Source organism: Mastacembelus armatus, chromosome 21, assembly GCF_900324485.2.
Source record: "Mastacembelus armatus chromosome 21, fMasArm1.2, whole genome shotgun sequence".
Lineage (NCBI taxonomy): Eukaryota > Metazoa > Chordata > Actinopteri > Synbranchiformes > Mastacembelidae > Mastacembelus > Mastacembelus armatus.
The window spans coordinates 8,916,555-8,937,721 of NC_046653.1; the positions used below are offsets into that span (position 1 = coordinate 8,916,555).

At 39.0% G+C, this 21,167-nt stretch overlaps 1 protein-coding gene across 1 annotated transcript; it reads left to right on the forward strand.

The window, feature by feature from the left end:
* The first annotated feature begins 1,701 nt into the window (after positions 1–1,701).
* Positions 1,702–17,486, forward strand: nxph2a (neurexophilin 2a). The gene is made up of 3 exons (XM_026295838.1): positions 1,702–2,173; positions 2,289–2,438; positions 16,740–17,486. Exons 2-3 carry the CDS (start codon positions 2,394–2,396, stop codon positions 17,484–17,486), a joined length of 792 nt encoding a protein of 263 aa, XP_026151623.1. The 5' UTR covers positions 1,702–2,173; positions 2,289–2,393.
* Positions 17,487–21,167: the final 3,681 nt, after the last annotated feature.

A 21,167-nucleotide genomic window follows, 5' to 3' on the forward strand; every position in this document is an offset into this window, starting at 1 on the left:
AATGGGCAGACTGATTTGAGATGATGATGTTTACAGAATACGATCTCTGAAAGCACGTCTAACCTTGCAGCAAATGGGCTACAGCAGCAGACCACAGTGGGTGCCACTCCTGTCAGCTAAGAACAGGAAACTGAGGCTACAATTTACGCAGGCTCACCAAAACTGGACAATAAAAGATTGGAAATACGTTGCCTGGTCTGATGAGTCTCCATTTCAGCTGCGACATTCAGATGGTAGGGTCAGAATTTATTAACAATAACAGTATGAAAGCATGGATCCATCCTGCCTTGTATTAATGGTGGTCATGGTGTAATAGTGTGCGGGGTATTTTCTTGGCACACATTATGCCCCTTGGAGCATAGTTTAACTGCCACAGCCTATCTGAGCATTGTTGCTGACCACGTCCATCTCTTTATGACCACAGTGAATCCATCTTCTGATGGCAGCTTCCAGCAGGATAATGCGCCATGTCACAAAGCTCAAATCATTTTAAACTGGTTTCTTGAACATGACAGTGAGTTCACTGTACTCCAATGGCCTCCATAGTCACCATCTCAATCCGACAGAGCACCTTTGGGATGTGGTGGAACAGGAGATTTGCATCATGGAGGTGCACCTGACAAACCTGTAGCAACTTCAATGCTATCATGTCCATATGGACCAAAATCTCTGAGGAGTGTTTCCAACACATCTTTGAATCTCTACCATGAAGAATTAAGGCAGTTCTGAAGGCAAAAGTGGGTCCAACCCAGTACTAGCAATAATAAAGTGGCCAGTGAGTGTACATTATAGTGGCAGACAAATCATTTAGTAAAATTATCCATCCTGCTTTAAATGCTAAAGAGGACGCCTCATAGTCACTGTGGCCCATAAAAGAAATAGTATACAACTAGCTACACATGGAGCTGATACTGAGCTGATCGGTTTACTCCGTAACATTTAGTCTCAAACTGATCTTCTTCTGTTTCATTGTTTCACCTTTGAATTTTGCCTCATCAGTGCCTTCACCTGCCAGACTTTGGTGACACTGACTGTTACAGAAGGTTCACACTGGTAAGTTTTCTTTTTAAACTGACAGTTCTGGCTGTATCCACATGATGGTGCCAAAGTCGTATGGATTCCTCAGTGACAGTCTTGTCCACACTACAACAAAACAAAACAAAAAAAAAAACAAACAAAAACGTGTCTATGTGATGTCAGTGGTTGATTTATCTGTATTGTGTGATCTGGACTGCTGTGTCTAAAATAATATGATTTCACAACATTTATGTATGTATGTATGTATGTATTTAATTATTATTATTATTATTTTTTTTTTTTTTTTTTATTGCCATGATTCAAACGGCCCCGCCATCATGGTCGTGTTTTCAAGCAGACAGTCATTATTACATGCATGGATTTTTTTTTTTTTTAAAGTGAGCAGGGCTTTTTGTGTATATTCCCCAGTCTTTCAAGAACATAGCACATGGTGCAGTGCAGCCACGGTTACATTCAGCTGACTTTACACTGTGGCTTGACTTCTTATTTAAAACTACAAAGTGAAACAGTGAAAACTAGTTGTGCGATTACATGTTTAAACGTTTAAAGGGTTAAAAAAAAAAAAGATGTAGCCTACGCGTTTCTGGAACAAAACCTGGCAACTGTGACATCAAGGCTCTTACTTGTCTCTTAGACGCAGAGAGTGACACTTCAAACGCAGAGCTTTAGGTCTGGCTCTCTGCACGGATGCGCGATGACCGTGTAGGCTCCAGACGCTCAGCGGAGGATTTTGCGCACTGAAGTAGAGCTAAAGAGAGCGCACAGCGAGCGGACAGCTGTCTGACTGGCTGCAGTCCTGGCACCGGGATACGGGCTACTTTGGCTCTACTTTACCGCGTACCTCGACATCTTATTACTAAAACCGTTCTGGATTAATTAGGGAATAACATAGCCCGCAGTTTATTTTGGTTTGGGTTGATTCGCAACTTAGAGGAGTGTTGCTTCACCTGAGCCCCTGAGCGTAGACCTTGTTCATAGGGAAAACCAAGACTCCCAGCTGCTCAGTGAAAATCCACTCACCCTGAGAGACGGAGGCGTTTTAAGAGGATTTCAGGACACTTTTCTATAAGTGGATTCAAAAGGGATGATTTAAGTCGCCGTACCCAACTAACGGAGGTATTGCTTTTGGAAAACGGTAAGAAAAAAAGTTCATTATTTTCTTACAAGGTCAAAAAATAAGATATACAATCTTGAAAATCTCTGTGTTAAATTTGGATTTAACCTTGCGAATCTTTCCACTTTTCTCTCAGGCGATCACAGCGATGTCACAGCGGCATGTGCGTCAGTGCCTCTCCAAATCTTCCAGGGAGGATTTAAGCGCCGCTCATCTTGAATAAGTGGAGAAGTCATTGAAGATGAGTGCTCTGCAAACATTCCTGTTTCTGTTCCTCTTGCGCCAGGTGAGGGCTGCGGTCGCAGTTGAAGTATGCGTAAAGGTTTCCGGAGGAAAACTTTTCAGAGAAAGCTAGAGCCAAAGTAGCGTTATTGTGCTGTGTGTTTTGCAATATGCTGCTGGCATTTAGGTTGTCTGTCCCAGTGTGGGTTATATCTATATGTTTAAGTTTTACAGTTGATCTGCATCACACCAGTCATCACATAATGTCAAAGGACGATTAAATAAATTCCTGATAGGAAATTTTAGTTGCTTTAGCAGCAAATTCTCCACATTCAGTTTTACAGTTTTTTATATTATATAAACTTGCAGGTTGTTCAGTTAACTCCTATATATTTAACAAACACGCATTTTTGATTTTATGAAAACTATTGCAAACATTGTGATTTATTTCACTTCTGTAGCCTGAAACAATTAAAAATATATATATTATTTTCAGTCAAGCCGACTCATTTAATCTTACCCATAATGCACATGTTATACCTGCTAATATATTAAGAGTACCTAAATTAACTTATTATTCACATTGTGACTTTACTGAGGACATTTCTCATCCAGCTACAGAAAAATAAATTGTATATTTGTACAATATACAAAACATTTATATTCATTACTGGCTAATGGGCCAAAAGAGTATTGTCATTATAATGAATAATTCTGCAGGATTCCTAATTGAAAAGTGGAGTTCATTTAGTTTAGAAATCAATAACTTTACATTTATAGGGTTGAGCTGGTATTCCTAAACTAAAACCAGAGCAATAATAATAATAATTATTATTATTATTATTAATTATTATAATAAAAGAATAGGAGTGAGAGGAAAAAACTAATGACAACTTAGTACAATAGCTGAGAATTGCAGTACCGACAGGTTTTCAAGGCCTGCTTGGTTCCCCCTTAATAACTTATACAATGTGATGAAATCCGAAGTCCCCATGAAAGCACAAGTATTATTTAGTATTTACCAGAGATAGATTGCCTTAAGCTTTTGGACATAATCTTTCCGCTGTCTAATTCTGTTTTTATTGCTGTCCAGAAAGAAAGATCATGAGCTTCAGGGAAACATAAAGGTCTTTTCTGCTTTTGTTTCCAACAGCTGATGTTGTTGTTCTCTAGTTGAATACAGTATGGGTTTTGTCGCAATCATCCTTACTTTTTGGACTCTTGCGATGCTCAGACCTAAACAGAAAATGCCACGTGTTGAATTTTTTTTTTTTTATTTCATTCATATCAGTGCTTTTAAAGATAGCTTTGAACTGTGCAGATGTGACGGGAAAATGCTATCTGCTCTGGCTGCTGTTGTAATCAGCCTTGTGCCTATTGGGAGCTGTGCCTCCAGAGACGGAGAGGGAAAGAGACAGGCCGCCTCCCTGGAGAGACTCAGTATATATATGCCTCAGTGGCTTCCCTCCCAGCAGACCCACCACTGCCTGACTCGGGAAGTATTGGCCCTTATCAATATTCCCCTACCTTTCATGAGGTAAAGAATGCTTAAATACCAGACTGATGTTCGGTGATAACGTGAAATTTGCATACCAAAACTTCTTGAGCTGTGAACAATTTCTTTCTCCATGCTTCATAGGATAGTTTAAGAGACACCAGAAGGATGTGTAGTGATGGCATGGGACAGAGTTGTAAGGCCAGATTTCACTCCAGGGCATCGTGTAGTCACCGGATGCACCTTAGACAACTGAACCAGCACAGTACCCTTAGACATGGAAGGATACGTGTCTCGCTTTAAGCAGCGCTTCACTGTCTGTAGTAAATGATTCAAAATATGAAACCAATACACAAACACTTTTCTTCCTCTTGCTCCTTACACACACACACACACACACACACACACACACACACGCACACACACAAACACAAACATGTACACACATGTTCTGCAAACACTCACAACATGAATCAAATAGTGAAAATCTAACCTCAGCCCCAGCATCTGTGCCATACCCCAGGGACAAATAAGAGGGTCAAAGCCATCCTGGGAGAATCCATTCTTCGCCATGACATCTGCTGCAGTTATCCTCTGTGCAATGACAGCAGAACAATGCAGATGAAGATAAAACATACTTGAGAGCCCTGCTCCCTGCCATCTCTGCCTATACTGCCCTGCCTCTATTTCTCATACTGCATGCAGAAAACAGTGGGTTTTTCAACGCGCTTTGGGATTAAGTGTGAGAAGATGTTGACAAAGTCTCTTACATTGTTACATCATCTGGTTGCTGGGGTAAGAGCTCTATGGCCCATACCAACATGACTGCTGTTAAATGTATAGCTACCTTCTCTTTTCATGTAAGCAAAACCCAGAGTCAGACAGATCAGAGAGAGAGAGAGAGAACGGCTTGATAGAAGGGTTGATGCATTAAAGAGACAAAGCTTAGCTGGTTAGTAGTAGGCCAAGCATGCCTTGCCCTCCTTGTGCTTGGAGTTCATCCCCACAATTCTAATGTGCACTGATTTAAGGGATTATGAGTTATTTCTCAAAGGATTTAACAGTCATTTCAGCACTTATTTGTTTATTAACATCTACATGATTATCTTTAGAACAACAAACCCAGAATGTGAGTTTGATTTGGTTTCAATTTTAGCTGATAATACAGTTGTAAAAATTCTGCCAGAGGAGTTTTTCCTCACTTGCATATTTTTTTTTTCTCTGCAGTGTTGGAGTGAGACAACGAGGCTCTATTCAAAGTCAAAAAGAGCTCTGGCAAGGACAACAGTTTTATCCCTGTCTTCATAACAAAACACAAATTCTACATAAATTCCCTCTCCAAGGGCTCTTTAACCCTTTTCCCCTTCCCCATGCTCAATTAGGTTTGGTTTTATTATTTATTTATTGTATATTTAAAGGCAACTAACACTGGGAAGTGTAATAAAATGTACAGTGGGGGGATTAGGAGCAGGGCTTTAATCTCACGCTTCTGATAATACTGCATGGACTGATTGATTAGTTTTTCAGGAAGCTTATGTCAGAAAAACCTAATCCGTCTTTGGATTGTGCCAGCCTTGTAAGGTTTTCCGCGCCGCCACTTTATCATGGCGGCGAATTACAGAGCTGCTGGGCTGTGATAAGGTCCCCGTCTCTTTTACAGACCCCACCGCCCAACCCCCTGCACCCCTCCTTTCCCTCTGGACAATAAAAAAAAAATGTGTTTATATTCTTCACATCCTTGCTCTGCCTGGTCTTCACATCAACCTCTCCCAGGATTTGCCTTGTAAAAAGAGGGGAAAAAAGAGTGAACTTAAGTCTTCAAAAACCCACCAGAGAAATCGGGTGGGGAGCACAAAAAATACGAGAGAAAATGCAGGCAGACCAGTAGAAATTTTTTGTGGAAGTGATTAAATATGGATTGACAGAGTGAAGGGGCCTTGTATGCATGTGCTGCCTTCCAGGAATCATTTTGGAGCTTACATGGTGCTGATGTGTATCTGTGCTCATATTGGGGTCACAATCTTTCTAGGCAGAAGCCCTGACTAGATAATCCCTCATAAACAATACTGTCTGTGGCATTTGCAGTCCTCCGCCTGTATGTTGTCTCAGACCTCTGAAGGAAAGGTTGTTGTTTCTGTTAAATCCCTCAAATGTAGTTTGCAGCCACTACAGGTTGTATTGACTTGACTTTACTGAGCCCTGGAACCTATTTCTTTTCCAATCATCAATCATAATTGTGTGTTTATTGGCAACAAATCCACAATAAAGGTCCTGGAATGAAGAGAACGAAGCTCCTAATGACTAATAGGTGTGACACAATTGCCCTTTGCACTGACAATAGCCTTAATCTGGCTACTTGATGGACCATTAAAGATTCAAGTCAAACAATTACAAGAGGCACAATTATTTTGCCAGTGCTTCTCTTGTGATGTGAACTGTTTGGAATAAAGTGAAGTGCTGAGCAGCTTTCAGAGCAATTCACACCCACTCTGGCCGCCATGCAGGAAGCATTATGTTTAATATGATGCTAAGTTTCTTGATCGTTGTCTATAGCTATGAATTTTTATGGGCGATGTGCAGCCTGAGGCAGTGTTAGATCAGGAGGCTCCCTTATAGCATTGTCATTACCACTCTGCAGGGTCAGAAACATCCAGCAGGCTCTGATGCACAACCTCAGTGTTTTGAAGCCTTTTTGCTGTCTGCACTGCTTTGTACTGCTGTGCTGCAACAAAAGACAATGTGAGCATCAGATCACACAGAGTAGGTATTTTGTCTAAATTATGTGTGGCTGATAGAATATCAACAATGTTCTGGTGTCACTTTTTCGTTTATTCAATAACATATAGCAAGAACAGTCTTGTTGCTGTACTGCAGTGAGTTGTCAATTTATATGCGAAATACCAAACTCGGGATAAGCTGCATAAGCACACAAACCTGAGACTCAAGCAGCCACAGTAGCAAAGTCTCTGCTTTTGAACACTTTCATATTTCGCAGACGTATAAAGTTCTTAATTACCACCTGGTTGGTTCTTTGGAAAGGCAATCACACTACATGTCAGAGCTCGGGAAAATGATTGACCTCTTTAATTAAAGTGCACTGCTTTCCTTGTATAAGGTAAGGTGCAACAGCTTTAGAATAAGTACAATAAATCTCCTTTCTGATTATTCTCAGTTTTGCATTTCCTCCTCTGTCTCTGAGCTTTGAGGCCTTTCTTCTCAACTTGTCATTCTCAGCCCTAACAAAGCACTGTCAGCTCCCCTCTGTCTTTGTATATTTCTTGTGAAGTACCTGTCTTCAGAGCTACTCAGAGAAAAAGGAAGCAACATCTTTCCAACTCTTGTTTCTTCTTCAAAGGGCGGCTGTTTCTGTGAAATCATCCGCGGAGTAATCTGCTTTGAGAACAGAAACATTTTTCTCTGTCAAATTTAGTGGACGTGTGTTTGAGCAAAATCAAGCAAAAACTGTTTTGAATAAAACCCTCATATCATTTGCAGTACAGATTTGAAAAAAAAAAAAAAAAAACAACACACACAAAATTGTAGTTGTCAAGTTGTCAAAAAAAAAGACGCTCCGTGAGAGAAACACATAGATTACGTCTTCCTGAGATGAAAGTGAAAAAACTAAAACCAGAGCCCTGACGTGTTCCTTTAAGAATAACATGCCAAGCTTCTTCAAGTATTAGCCAAAGAGTTTTACAAGCATGTACACCATTGTTGTACAAAGAAGAAGGTGTTAAAAATTGGCCAAGAGAATGATAATTACACTCAGTCCAATATGATTCCTGGTATTATCCTCCTGAATCCCTGCTATCAGAAGTACGGAGGTGTACTTCAGGTGCCAGGAGCCAGCACGGGAGATGGCACTTTGACCATGTAAGGGGATTATGAAACTGATGATGCGTTGAAAGGTAACGCCTGCCTAAAAGTGAAGTGTTCAGGGCTTTGCTGCTGACACATGTGGCAGGTGCTGAGATAACACAAGTATCCAGATTACCTGGAGGCTCTTTTCCCAGCTCCTCGGCTCACTCTCCTTTCTCTCTCCTGGTGGGATCTTTATTAACGCTTCCTGAACATGTGACATCATCGCTGCATTTAAAATTTCCCACACATGAGACACGCTCGCTGACACCCCACATTCACCCCCTGGGCCTTTCTACAACTGTGCGGGTGCAAACTAAAATGACAATGATCTCTTGCAATTAATTTACAAACTGACAGGAGGCACTTTATTTTAACTTGTAGCTAAGGTAGCAATTGATTTTTATGCAAGTAGAGGATTTGGATCAACAGTAAATATTCACAAAACCATTTCCTCTCATCTTGTAATTTATATGATTTATTATATTTTTAGTTATTGATGCTTGTCAGTGTCTTTGTTTAAAGGTCTATTGCAACCTAGAATTTCTGCAACTACAACAGAGATACTGTAGGTTTCCTTGCTTAAAAATACTGTAAACAGCTGTTGAATGTAATTACATTTTACAGAAATTTCTTTCTAATATATTGTCTCTATCTAGTAAAAGTATAGTACTTTTACTCTGGTCATTCTTTAAGCTGTCTAGTTGGCTAGTTTTAATATATATATAGATATATATCTACATACATATAGATGGATGGCTTTAGCTTATACTGTCTGATAACACAGTTAATTACCTCCCTCTTAACTAGCAATAAAATGCTGCTTACACATTGATATATCTGTAATGTTAGTCCACTAATACTTGATTGTAAAAGAGTTTTGCTGCATAAACGTACAATGAAGTATTTTCTACTTTTGCTTAATAACATAATTGACTGGTTGTACCACTGTCTGTGAATCAAGGTAATCCATATATATTACTTCATTACTGTTCAGAAATAAAATGCATTTTAGGGCTGACAGTTTTAGGGTCTCACAGAATTAATGCTGTTTTAAAGGCCATTTCTATCCTAATAAGAGTTCTACAGGGGAAACACATTGAGAATATTTCAGTGGTCACCTTTAGAGTTTAATTTAAAAGATGCAGAGGGACTATCAGCTGCTTCAATAAAAAAAATAAAATAAAAAAAAAACTCTGATACCACCATCAGTTTTCAAGACATTTTCCCTGAATAAAGGGAGGGGGGGGCAGACACAGTTTTTTATTTAGCCTTGAACACTAATAAGATGCAAGACACCAAGTACACTGTAAAAAAAATACTATAATCACCCATCACGTCATGCTGCCTGAAAGCAAGTAAGGGTAATTTGGCTTTAATATAAAAGCAAAAACACAAAACATGTGCACTGTGATACTGATCCTGGTTTGCGGCATCAGACCATAGATCTGCTTCCAGTGCAGTTTGCAGATACATTATACATATACACTTGGTTGACAACAGCTAAATGCAGCACAACACTAAGGTGAATTCTGACTGTTTGTGGGAATCACTGACAATCAGTATTCAGAAAAGAGATGACAGATGACATGTAGCCTGAAGCTGACTTTAGACTAGTTGCTTTGTTACTAGGTATAAAGGAATAGGCCACTGAGTAGATGTGATACTTTAAAAGCTCTTGGTTGAGACACTGACACTCATTAAAATCCAAACAAAGTACGCCAGTGAGGTTGGAGCTAACGGTGGTATAATTTCCTCTAATTTGTTCCATTTATTAGGAAAAATTGAAGCACGATTCAACAATTATGTGTTGGCAGCTTCCATTCAGTAGATGAGGTAATTGTGTGATTTGCACAGTTCGGTGTATTGCTTCCTGTAGTGTAATACTTTCTACTGACACTGAATGATTCAGTATAAACAGTCATGGAACCATCAATACAAACAAAAGTCTGTCCAAGTCCAGAAAAAGTGAAGCATCACCTCAGTCAACGTCCATTGCTGGGAGCAGATGAAAAGAGGAAATTTAAGGATTGTGCAAAAAAAAACAAAACACTGTGACATGACTAATGACTCACATCATGTGATCTAGACTAGCCACAGGAGGGTTATGTTTCTTGCTATAATTTATGCAAATCATACGATGCAAGCAGCCCCGAGTGACATCATGCACCGTTAGATAATATTTTGCAAAAACAAATCCTAAACGCGTTTAATTTTACTTTAATACACTGTAATAAATTTAAAAGCTCTATGAGACCGTATTTGTCATCCGCCAATTGTGTTGGAACAAAATAAGGTTTGAATGGACAGCGACTCTCGATTAAGAAGCCAAGTAGTGTACAGAGTTAGAATTTCTTTCTTGGTTTTAGCATTTATGGGCTATTCACGAGGGTATCGTTTAGAAGCTGACAGCTGCTCCTGCATATTTCCTGTGTCCTTAGGGTGCATGCATTCAGACAGGGATGTGGACAGGAGTTAGTGCTGCTCTCTGTAGTTCTCCATAAGAGAGGTCAAAGATCAGGGGCAGCCTCAGCTTGATGGCACCAGAAGTGGTAGAGATACATTGTCTTGCTCAAGGACACAAGATGAATGCTTGCTGATGTTGTCACATGACTTCAATTCTAAATCCTAAAAGTCCTTATCTGCCCGTGTTGCTGAATAAAAACAAAACATTTATCATTTATAAGCACTAATATTTAATAAGCACTTAGACATGTCCTTATACTGTATCTATACATATGTTTCATTATAATATCTCTAATATCTATTACATGTTTTTAGACTGCGTCCATAGGCTAACTAGAGAGGCACATGCATTATATTTTACAATATTTTTATTATTCAGTGCGTGCTTATATGCTAAAGTTGAGTGAAGTTTGATGTCACCAGTGCATCTTTTTAATGTCATTCGCTCCAATAATAGATGCCTCCCCACCTCTTCACCCATGCATCTTGATATGAGGCAGTTTTTCTACATGCTACGTTCCATGACAATGATGTGAAGTGTGCCGTTAGACAGAAAAGGCAGAAGTAACATCCATACAAACAAGTAAATGAATTGCATTGCATTTATATTGTCTGAAACCATGTAATAAAAAGGTTCCAAATGTAATAATGACATGTTTCATTAGATACTGATTTCATTCATTTTTGAAAATATTTGTGGTGAATATTGAAAGAGAAGATAACTTATGCCACAAATTCAATGTGGGATCTTAAGCAGGAGTGTTAAGATATTAGAGGCCGTCTCTCTCATTCTCATAGAGGTCAGGCAGTAATGGCCTACAGGATTATACTGGAAGGACATAGATATGCTACATGCACACACACGTGCGTGTGCTAACCGTAGCCTTCTGTGATTGGTAAGGTGCCTCTGGTGTGGATTTGCTGTTGCGATCCACCACAGTGCTGAAGCACCTGCCATGTGTTTCCCTGGACGGCCTCTGATTAAAAGTGATGGCTTTGAAGCGTGAGGCTGTTGCAACGATCAGAGCCCCAATCTATTCTTCAGCAGCATGTAGACTCCCGTTCTGTGCTGCCTAAGCGCCTCCAGGGCCTCCTCTCCTGGAACCAGCTCTGGGTGTGAATCATTACAAATGATATGGTCTGTAACATCAGGAGGAAGATGGCTGGGGAAGGATGTGTGGCAGGGGATTGCAGGCTAAGAAAGGTTTTAATGTGAGTAGAGCGGGCTGTCATGTTAGATGCTTGAAAGCAAGAGTCTGCAGTCAATCCAGCTCTGCAACGATCTGTAGTCTGTGGTTAGCAGCACTGTCTGTGCAGCTCTAATATGGCAGGTGTGTTATTGCAATAATGCTAGGAGAGTATCACGAAAGGCAGTGGGGAAGCTGGCGCGATTTCCGCAGGACATCCAGATTTTTACTATGTAGAAGCGTATCAAGTTAATGAAGCTTCAGACACAGAAAATTAGCAGAGAAATGAATTGCACCACCAAAGTGAGGTCAATTTGCACAGATAAATCCATGAAGAACAGTGGAGTGCATCACTGGAACTGCACTGCTTGCACTGATGAGCAGGTTAATTGCCCATTTTGTTTATTGTGAGAAAGATGCCTGAAAACAATTTTCCCCAGACACATATTCCAACCTTATGTGCTGGAAAAATCAACTATGGAAAGCTTAAAAACTGATTATTTTAGTCCACAGATACATGGAACTTAGTGATAAAGACAACGTGGAGGCTTTCACACAGAACCAAAAAAGATACAAATGGAAACAGAATGGATCTCAGACCATGATTAGGGGCCACACAAGTCCACTGTGCCAGGTTTAGAGAGATTCCATCACATTCCATCGTGGCCATCAAAATAAGACTGTAGCCTTGCCTGCGGCCCAGAACCCATCACAGCCAAGCACAATGTCGCCGGCTGCTCACTGCAAATGCATTTTAACAGCATCTCTTCAGATGATCCAGAAGCCAGATGTCACTGGCTTCTTAATAACTTTCTAGAGGCTAGTTCTGGTCACTGTGGCAATTACCTTTATGTCAGGCCTCTAAAAGATATGTCTACCCACGGGACAAGCAGGCAGCCAGCTCCATAATGCTCATTACAGATGAATGTCGAGGCTGATTCATCCTGACTCACTGTGCGGCTTAGTGCTGCTCAGACCACTGTCAGTATATGTGCGTTAAGACTGAACCTTTACAAAGGATCAATGTCCAATGATATTTTTACGTTTTATTTATCATTTAGCCAGGAAAATCAGTTTTCACACAAACACATACTGTACATGTAATGTACAGAAGCATGGCAAGAGGTATACAGTCCTCCTATCATTTAATAGCGATAGAGAAGCTCACTTCAAATCCCTAAGTTAGGTTTTTAGCAAACGTAACAGGCTTTCTTCAAAAGAAGCCCTTCTGCAGTAACTATGTTTTGCAGCTCAACCCACAGCCTTGGCGCACAGAAGGGAAGTTTTACACAGCCGTGAATACACTTTTGACAGACATAAAAGAATGTGACAAAAATATATAGTGCAATAACTGTTTGTAATGAAGATAAAAGGCTGGTGAAGTAATGGTAATTTACCCAACTCTGCCCCAAGTGTAAATAATGTGCATTTTTCTGCACTGATATAAGAAGCCTGTCAGTGGCAGTGTGTATACTGTGAGGATGTTATGGAGGAAATTACTAACTTTCCAAAAGTCATTTTCTCTGCTTTTATGCTCACATACATACTAATGATGATGTTAGTTATATTTACTTTGAACTATGTTTTTTTTTCTTATCATCTGAATTTAACTGCAGGTGTAAATATTAAACCACACACTGGCCTCTTATATTCCCATGGTAGAATACATCACTTTGCTGAAATGTAAACTGCACTTATGTAAGACTCTACTGACAAATGATGAGTATAAAACATCTATAATTTACTAATGCATATTGTAAAGTACAGTGTGTATAGTATATATATATATAATGAGAGAGGATCTATAGGCTTTTTTAGAGGAGAAGACACAATGCTGAATTTTAACTTGAAGCATCAAGACTGAAGTCACTTCAGAATAAAAGAAATGAAATTTATGTCAGTCAGATTTACCTTTTTCATACTGGTATATGCTTATTACAATTACTAATAGGATATTTAGTTCACCAAATATTATACTTCTGTGTTACTATGCATAGATACTAAGTGTTGATTGATATGAAATATCGCAATAATGTCCTGCTGAACGGGTGTAGAGTTCATTGCACCTCTGTTTTTTTTTGTTTAGGACACACAGGAAAAAGGAAGAAACTAAACCACATAGACAGATATCAGACAGATATTCAGTTTTCGTCACTTTGCCTTGTGCTGTTGAAATTAGGTCTGGTGTTTTCAGCTCCATAAGTCTGCAGTTATTATCATAATAATGTCTTGTTTCAAGTCGCCCTGAAATGCCTCTAGCATAGCAGCACCGATTAGGAAATCTTAATTAAGCTTTTGTAGATTCTCCTTCATCAGACCTTGCCTCTTTTTTTTTCAGTCCTGTTATATAAAAAATCTTGGATTTTTTTTTTTTTGCCCGTTTTTTTAGAGACGCCACTTCCGCCTAAATGAACAAAGTGTGTTCGTGTAGGTGAAGGTGCCGCGGGTGTGCATGAAGACAGCGAGCGAGAAAGAAACCAAAGCCTATGTGTCAGTGCGAGCTTTCAAGTTCCCAGTGCTTCATCTCTCTCGGGGCATTTAAGTATTAGATATCCCTCTGCTGATCCCCTTGTTGTCACAGCAATTTCCCCAGTTGCTCATCATACTTAAACTCCTCTCTCATTTCCATTATAATCATCCTATACAAAGCTCACCTGAGATTTACACTGAAAGACAAAATTTAGTTTCACCTCTGGCACTGCACGGCATGACACCCAATGTGTAACAGATATAGCAGCTCAGGCTGGTGTGAAAACGAGAGGCATGTCTTTCTTGTTCACAGCAGCGAAGAAATGTTTCTGCTGGGAGCCTGGAATGCTGCAGATTTTATGTTCAGCGTTGCCTGTTATTGTGATGTTGTAAGAGTCAAATCAAATTAACAGCTGAGCTCATGCAAGGTATTACTAAGTGGCAGTATCAATGGGGAATACTGCCACTGGAATTGGTTGATTAAATGACTGTGGATGTGATGAGCTACACAGAGGGACATTAATACACTGTTGCCTCATTCATCCATGTTTACAGGGAGCAACTGTCTTAATTAAGCATTGTGAGGGCTGATGGATGGGCCAGGCTCACTGTCCGTTGGACACATTGATTTCACATTACATCCTGTTTGGTACAATGAGGTGTTACTATAATCTGGGACATGAGCAGCACAGTAAAGTAAAGCTCTAATTATCTTATGGTTGCAAAACATAAATTGTATGTAGCACTTTTACAATTCCGATGGAAAGCTTTGTAAGAAGTGAGTGAGTGTGACAAAACAAATCGTGGCAGACCTAGTTTGTTAGCTTTGTATACATGTGCCTCATTTAAGCTTACAGCAAAATTATAATTGGTCTGGAAGTCGTGTGCAGCAGCTCACTGAGAATTCAAACAGCCGCTGCTCTGTGCTTTCAACATCTGCTTCTCTCAGTGATCCCTACAACCGGGCCTGGGGAGAGCCGGCACTACTAATTACTAATAAAACTAGCTAAGCTCATTGCTGTGAATTATTAAAGCTTTATCTGAAGTGGACCAGGAATTGCTCCTGAAGCTAAAAGGCTTTGAGGTACAAGCAGGGATCACAGTTCATTGCTGCGTCTGGATTAGCACTTAGCACATACTTTACCACACTGCTGTAAAAGCCTATTTTTTATTTGGGAACCATTCCAAGCCAAAGTTCATATGCATGGACTAACTGAGAATAGCACCACTGATCTGAGACCAGCTCGTATGTTTAGTCTAGGGGATTTTCACTGACCTATAATCTGACAAGTTGTTCTAAAATATTAGAAGCTTTATCCCAGCATGAGCCCTGCTGGAGTTCATCTGTGTATCCAAAATGGTTCTCTTATTCTTTATTACAAGTTTCTTCTTTTATCACCTTCACTGGAGACACTCCCTTATAGTAGTGGTTTCGTTACATTCAGTGTAATTACAAGAAAATGCACTTTTAGCAGTGAAGTCATTTTCTCAACCATTCATGTAGCTAGTTAAATTACTCAATTACATTTGGTGCCGTTTGTGCCGTTTTCTATAGTTAATTACCAGAAATGCGGTGATGAATGCAAAGAATGTTTTAATTCATCCTTCTGTCTTCATTTGAATTTTGTTAACCAACCTCACCCCATTTCCCTTGTATACTAGCACTGGTTCATTACTACACAAGTGACAACTGAGGCTTAACTGGGTACATACTGTGGCAGTGACGTCAGTGAACGTGTCATTTAAATGGTGCAAGGTAAAAATGTTTTGAATAAATGTCATAAGTTGTGAAGGCTGTAAAAACGGGATTTCAAATTGTTACTGAAAGTTTGATAAGATTATTTATTAGCTGAGCATTAAGACTTGAAACAAAGTGAAAGTTTTAATGTCCCTGTCCAGAGTGAACATGTAAATTAGTGAGCTGCACAGGCAATGAGTTTCTCCTTAGGTTTTATTTTTTCTTTTGTGAAGAACCATGATTGAATTCTTTCTTTATGTTCTGTACAATTATTCATAACACTAAACAGTATTTTTGTTATGCACTCTTATAAACACTCGTAATAGCTTTTTAATCATAAGTCTTTTGAGCAATCAAATGGTGTAATGACATTGAAATATCTCCCTGGATGTATGGGAAGTGAAATTAGAGTTGACATTCCTTGAACTATGTTCTCTAAAGAAGGTTTAGGAATCTGGCACGATTCTTATAATAAATTTCATTTTGAAAAAAAATCAAGCCTCATTCTGAATTTTTTGTATTTTTAATAAAATGTTGCATTTCCAAGCAGTTTGTCCGTGCTGCATCTGTTTGAAGTACTTTTTGTAAAGCTTTAGTTACCAAACAATTTTTTTTCTCCCCCAAAGGTACCTCTGCTATGATTTGGTATTTCCAAAAATTCATCTTAACTTTAATCTTTAAAGTTGACAAGTGGGTGTTCAGCAGTGATGGTGTTTTTTTTTTTTTGTTGTTGTTTTGTTTTTGGTTTTTTTTTTGTCCCTTCTCCATCTTTAGTGGTGAAGTGCTGTACTTTATCCTTAGTGCTCAACTGCTGCTGTGGCATTTTTACAGTGCAATTACCAGGGTTACATTGGCAATAAGTGGACAATTATGTGATCTGCAGTATTTAATGGTACACCTTATTATATTTATTGTCTGTGAAAGGTATCATTGCCTGTATCAAAAACACTGTGCTTTTTTAACTTTTCAGAACTAACTGGAAACATAAAATATATTAGTCTGATCATAAAGGAATTTTTTTACTCCTTAAAAAAGGGTTTGAAAGTGCAAAGAGTAAAACATTTCAGTATGAGCGCATCTACATTGTGTTATATCTAAAAAAAATGTTTTATCTCTCTTTTTATGTGTATCTGCACTCTGTTTTCCCTGAAGGTCACATGCAGGAAGGTGCACGGAGGAGCCACAGAGCTCATTGAGTGGGTAGAAAGTAATAATGAACAGAAGATTTCTCCCACGGGGGCCAGTCCACGGATCCTCAACCCCCTGCGTTTGTTTGCCAGGGGTTCCCCCGGGTTCAAGAGCAACATGAGGGAAATAACATATTTACAGAACATGGAGGACTTCTGGGACTGGTTATCTAACCAGACAGATGTTCAGGGTGCACAGGCCAGAACTAAACGCAGGCCCATCGTCAAGACTGGCAAGTTCAAAAAGATGTTTGGGTGGGGGGACTTCCACTCCAATATCAAGACTGTGAAACTCAACCTGCTGATCACAGGGAAGATTGTGGACCACGGGAACGGCACTTTTAGTGTTTACTTTCGCCACAACTCCACGGGTCTGGGGAACGTGTCGGTCAGCCTGGTGCCACCCTCAAAGGTGGTGGAGTTTGAGATGGCACAGCAATCCACGCTGGAGACCAAAGACACCAAATCATTCAACTGTCGCATTGAGTATGAGAAGACAGATCGCAACAAGAAGACTGCCCTGTGCAGCTTTGACCCATCCAAGGTGTGCTATCAGGAGCAGACGCAGAGCCACGTGTCCTGGCTGTGCTCAAAACCCTTCAAAGTCATATGCATCTATATAGCCTTTTACAGTGTAGACTATAAACTGGTGCAGAAGGTATGCCCTGATTACAACTACCATAGTGACACACCTTATTCTTCCACAGGATAACCTAGCTGTTGTTAGTATGCTATGCATTGGTCTTTTGATTTATCTGCAAATAATGTAAATGTCAATATCTGAGCTCCTGGTCCCAAAATACCTAAATACCTGACACATGTTGCAAGAGGTGCAAAATAATATAAGGCACACAATAGAGGGATGTGGCAACATTATTACAAAACTTTGTATCCACTGCACTAGTATACAGATCTAACATTCGAGAAGAAAGTGTCCAGGGACTTGGTCTTTGGGGCTTACCTGGGATTTAGGGCTAGCTACTAACTCTGGGTGACTCCTCTCCATCACTACAGCACATGTTCTCTGTAATCCACTGAAACAATTAGTATGTTGTCCAGATGTCTTCTCCAAGGCTAGACGATAGGCAAGCATCCTCCCATGTGCATCCACTAAAGTGCATGGATGGCTTTTTTGCCTGTGATGCATTGATGTTAGCATTATCTGACAATTTCCTCACCTCATTTAAACAGATATAGAATGAAAGATGACAAGACTTTGAATTATGTTAATAATTACAATACCAAAACATTTGAATTGTTATTCAGCAGGGCATAAAATGAGATATTCCTAATTTGAAACACTTACTTCCTTTTGACTGTTTAATCAAAATTATCTGTTCTTTGCCTTCAAAGCAGAACATCGTTTATTAGTTACTTTTTTTTTTCTAAAAATTAATATGACCTAACTATACATATTTATATATATATATATATATATATATATGCTATCTTTCTATTGTATGGTTGGAATAAAATATGCTCATTTATTAAATTTAATTGTGTCCAAGACAAAATAAAAAGATCCAACAAATCTAATCCAATAACAGCCATATATACCTGTATATATGCAGGTAACCATCCACGTGTAACATGGCTGCTGCCTTGTTTGCTCCAATCATTATAAGGCATGTGTATGCTAAACTAGCCTGAAATCCAACATCTGTGTTTGCAGGATGCACTTTGAGGCATCAGCCTGCCAAGTGAGACCCGCGGTGGATTAATGTGTCAGGAGAGGCGGTGGGGGGAGGGAGCATTAATTGCAAGACAGGTGGATTTAGTGAGTCTGGCAGACAATTATCAGCACTTTGTCATGGTCCTGCCACAAGCCCTGACATTACCTGTCTTTAATAGGCTTTAATTAGCCTGGGAAATTTCATTTACCTAAGACCAAGAGTGGAGAAACCAAAAGCAAAAAAAAAGAAAAAAGTACAGAATCAGTCTGGAATTTTAATGAGAAGTGGGACTACTAAATTTGAAAATGTCAGACATTTCCCAGTTGTACAGCAGGCTTAAATTGACTAACTTTTGTGTGGATAAAAGTGGATAACATCCAGTCTCATAGTAAATGGTGTAATGTGCTTTGACTTAGCAATCACTAATACATTTTTTAAAGAGTTTGCTGAAAACAATCAGCAGATAATTAGTCATAAGTTGTATTTTTGGCATATTTCCAGGGTTTTTAGGTTGTGGCATGTGCCACTGATTAATCACAAGCCAATGGTTTTGTGTTACACACTTTATTTGCTATATCTCCCGTCCTTCACTATCAGCTGTAAATGATCCTGTCACATTATACATGTGGAGAAATGTATAATAAGGAAATAACTAACTCTGAGTTAATCTGTGATGTTTTAGTTCTGCTCCTTTGTGAAAATGCTGTGTATTAATGTGTAACTAAATGTGTTTAATTATGGCTTCACAGTAAATAATGTCAATTTATTCCATTTTTTTCAGAGAAAAATACCAGTGACAATACTGCTCCTTATTTCTGGTGTTAAGTAATTTCATGTAGATAGATGCCAAATTTATTGCTAATAGTTAGAGACTAGTTTTGATTTCCATTTTTGTAATTCTTGCCAATTGTATCTATCTTGATTTCCTGCTTGCTTCATCTTGTTTAAGAGGTTTTCCCTGTAGACCACTGCTGTGTGCATAATATAAGAACAAAATGTTAATTTAGAATTTTGCAAGGGATTGCTATTGTAAAAACGAGACTGTAAAGATCAATTTAGGTTTTTATGGCATTAAACGATTATATGAACCTGGCTCACAGAATATTCTCACTCTGAGTTAGCTCCAGTCTGTTGGTGCTCACAGTTGTCATCTTTTCGTTCCTACAAGGACTTCTCAACAGGGTAAACACACCATTTTAAGAGGTACATTTCAGTGTAACGTTTTAATGGGCAATAAATCTGTGTCCACAGGCGTGGATGATACCAGAGGTACACCTTAGGGAGCACATCCATTTTGCTGTGGCCATCAGGGACAGGGGTCTTTTCATTCGCTTCCATTACTCTTATCTGATCAGGGAGAGGCACCCACTCCTTAGGTATCAAGTCTCTGCAGGCTTTCCTTCTGAATGCATCAAAATCCCTAGAACACTAAGAGGAACGTTAACATACATTTCATTTTACATGGTTTTTAGTGGTAATATTACTGACTGATAGACAATTAAATAAAGAATGACTAATTTGCTAGATAATCACCTGTCACACCTTACTCTGAAAATTAACACCAGTTACTTACAAGCTTGTGCTTATTTTTATCAGTTTTTCTAAAAATTTGGATTTACCTCTGATGGAATTTTTTTTTTTTTTTTTTTGCATGAATCGTTTTAAAACCAGTATTACAATAATGCGGATACAACTGAATCTCTGTACAGCGACGGCTACAAATTTTCTTAGTGGCAAAAAATTTAAAAATCTGGTTTTGTTGCATCTTTCTATTACAGAGGAGAGGGTAAAAAACAACAACAACAAAAAAAAATCTTTTTACCCATTCAACTCCAAAACCTCATCTACAAAATCTGGATTTGACAAGCTCTCAACCCTAACATTTGGTGTTAAAATACATACTGGAAAACAAAAGACATTTATATTTAAACAGATCAGGCTGAGACAAAACAGCAGTGTAAAAGCATTTGAGTTTATCACAAAATATCTGCTGGGATGCACTCAGCACAACAGATTATTGTTTCCTTTGTTTGGAGAGATCACTTCTTTAAGTCAAATCACTGTTTTCTACTGCAGCATCTACTGCTTACGTTTATAATATATTCATATTCAAGCATCTAAGCATCTGACCCAGTGTCATCATCCACTGCTTGTTTACCAACCCCTTTTTCTTCAAAGATCTAAATGACAGTACAAATTTTCAATGTTAAATACACCACTACAGACATCCTCTCTTCCAGGCATTCAGTAGAGGAAAGTGAGGGAAGAAGATAAAAGGTTGAAGAGGCGTCCTAAAGCAGAGATGATATCAGGTCTTTTTCTAGGATCTGTACTGAGAGGGGCGGATGAGGAACAGCAAGCTGCTGATGAAGACGTCTCTGTTCCAGCAGGAAAGAGCAGCCTCGTGCTCACTTTAATTACAGCTTGTGTCGAGTATTCGCACATAAAACGAGAGGACAAAATGTCTTTCGTGTGTTGTAAAAGGTTCAACTTTCACTAAACTGAGGCACATTTTCTTATGATTATCACGATGGTATTGTTTTCTAATTGTATTTCGAAAACCAGTGGAGAGAAAAACAAAGTCAGGTCGGCCTGACATCGACATATATTAAGCTGACCATTAAAAGAAAAACTGTGAATAATTGATCAGACTTACACTGATGTCTCTTAGCAGACTGAGTGTAAAAAAAACAACAAAAAACAAACCAAACCTGGGCCAC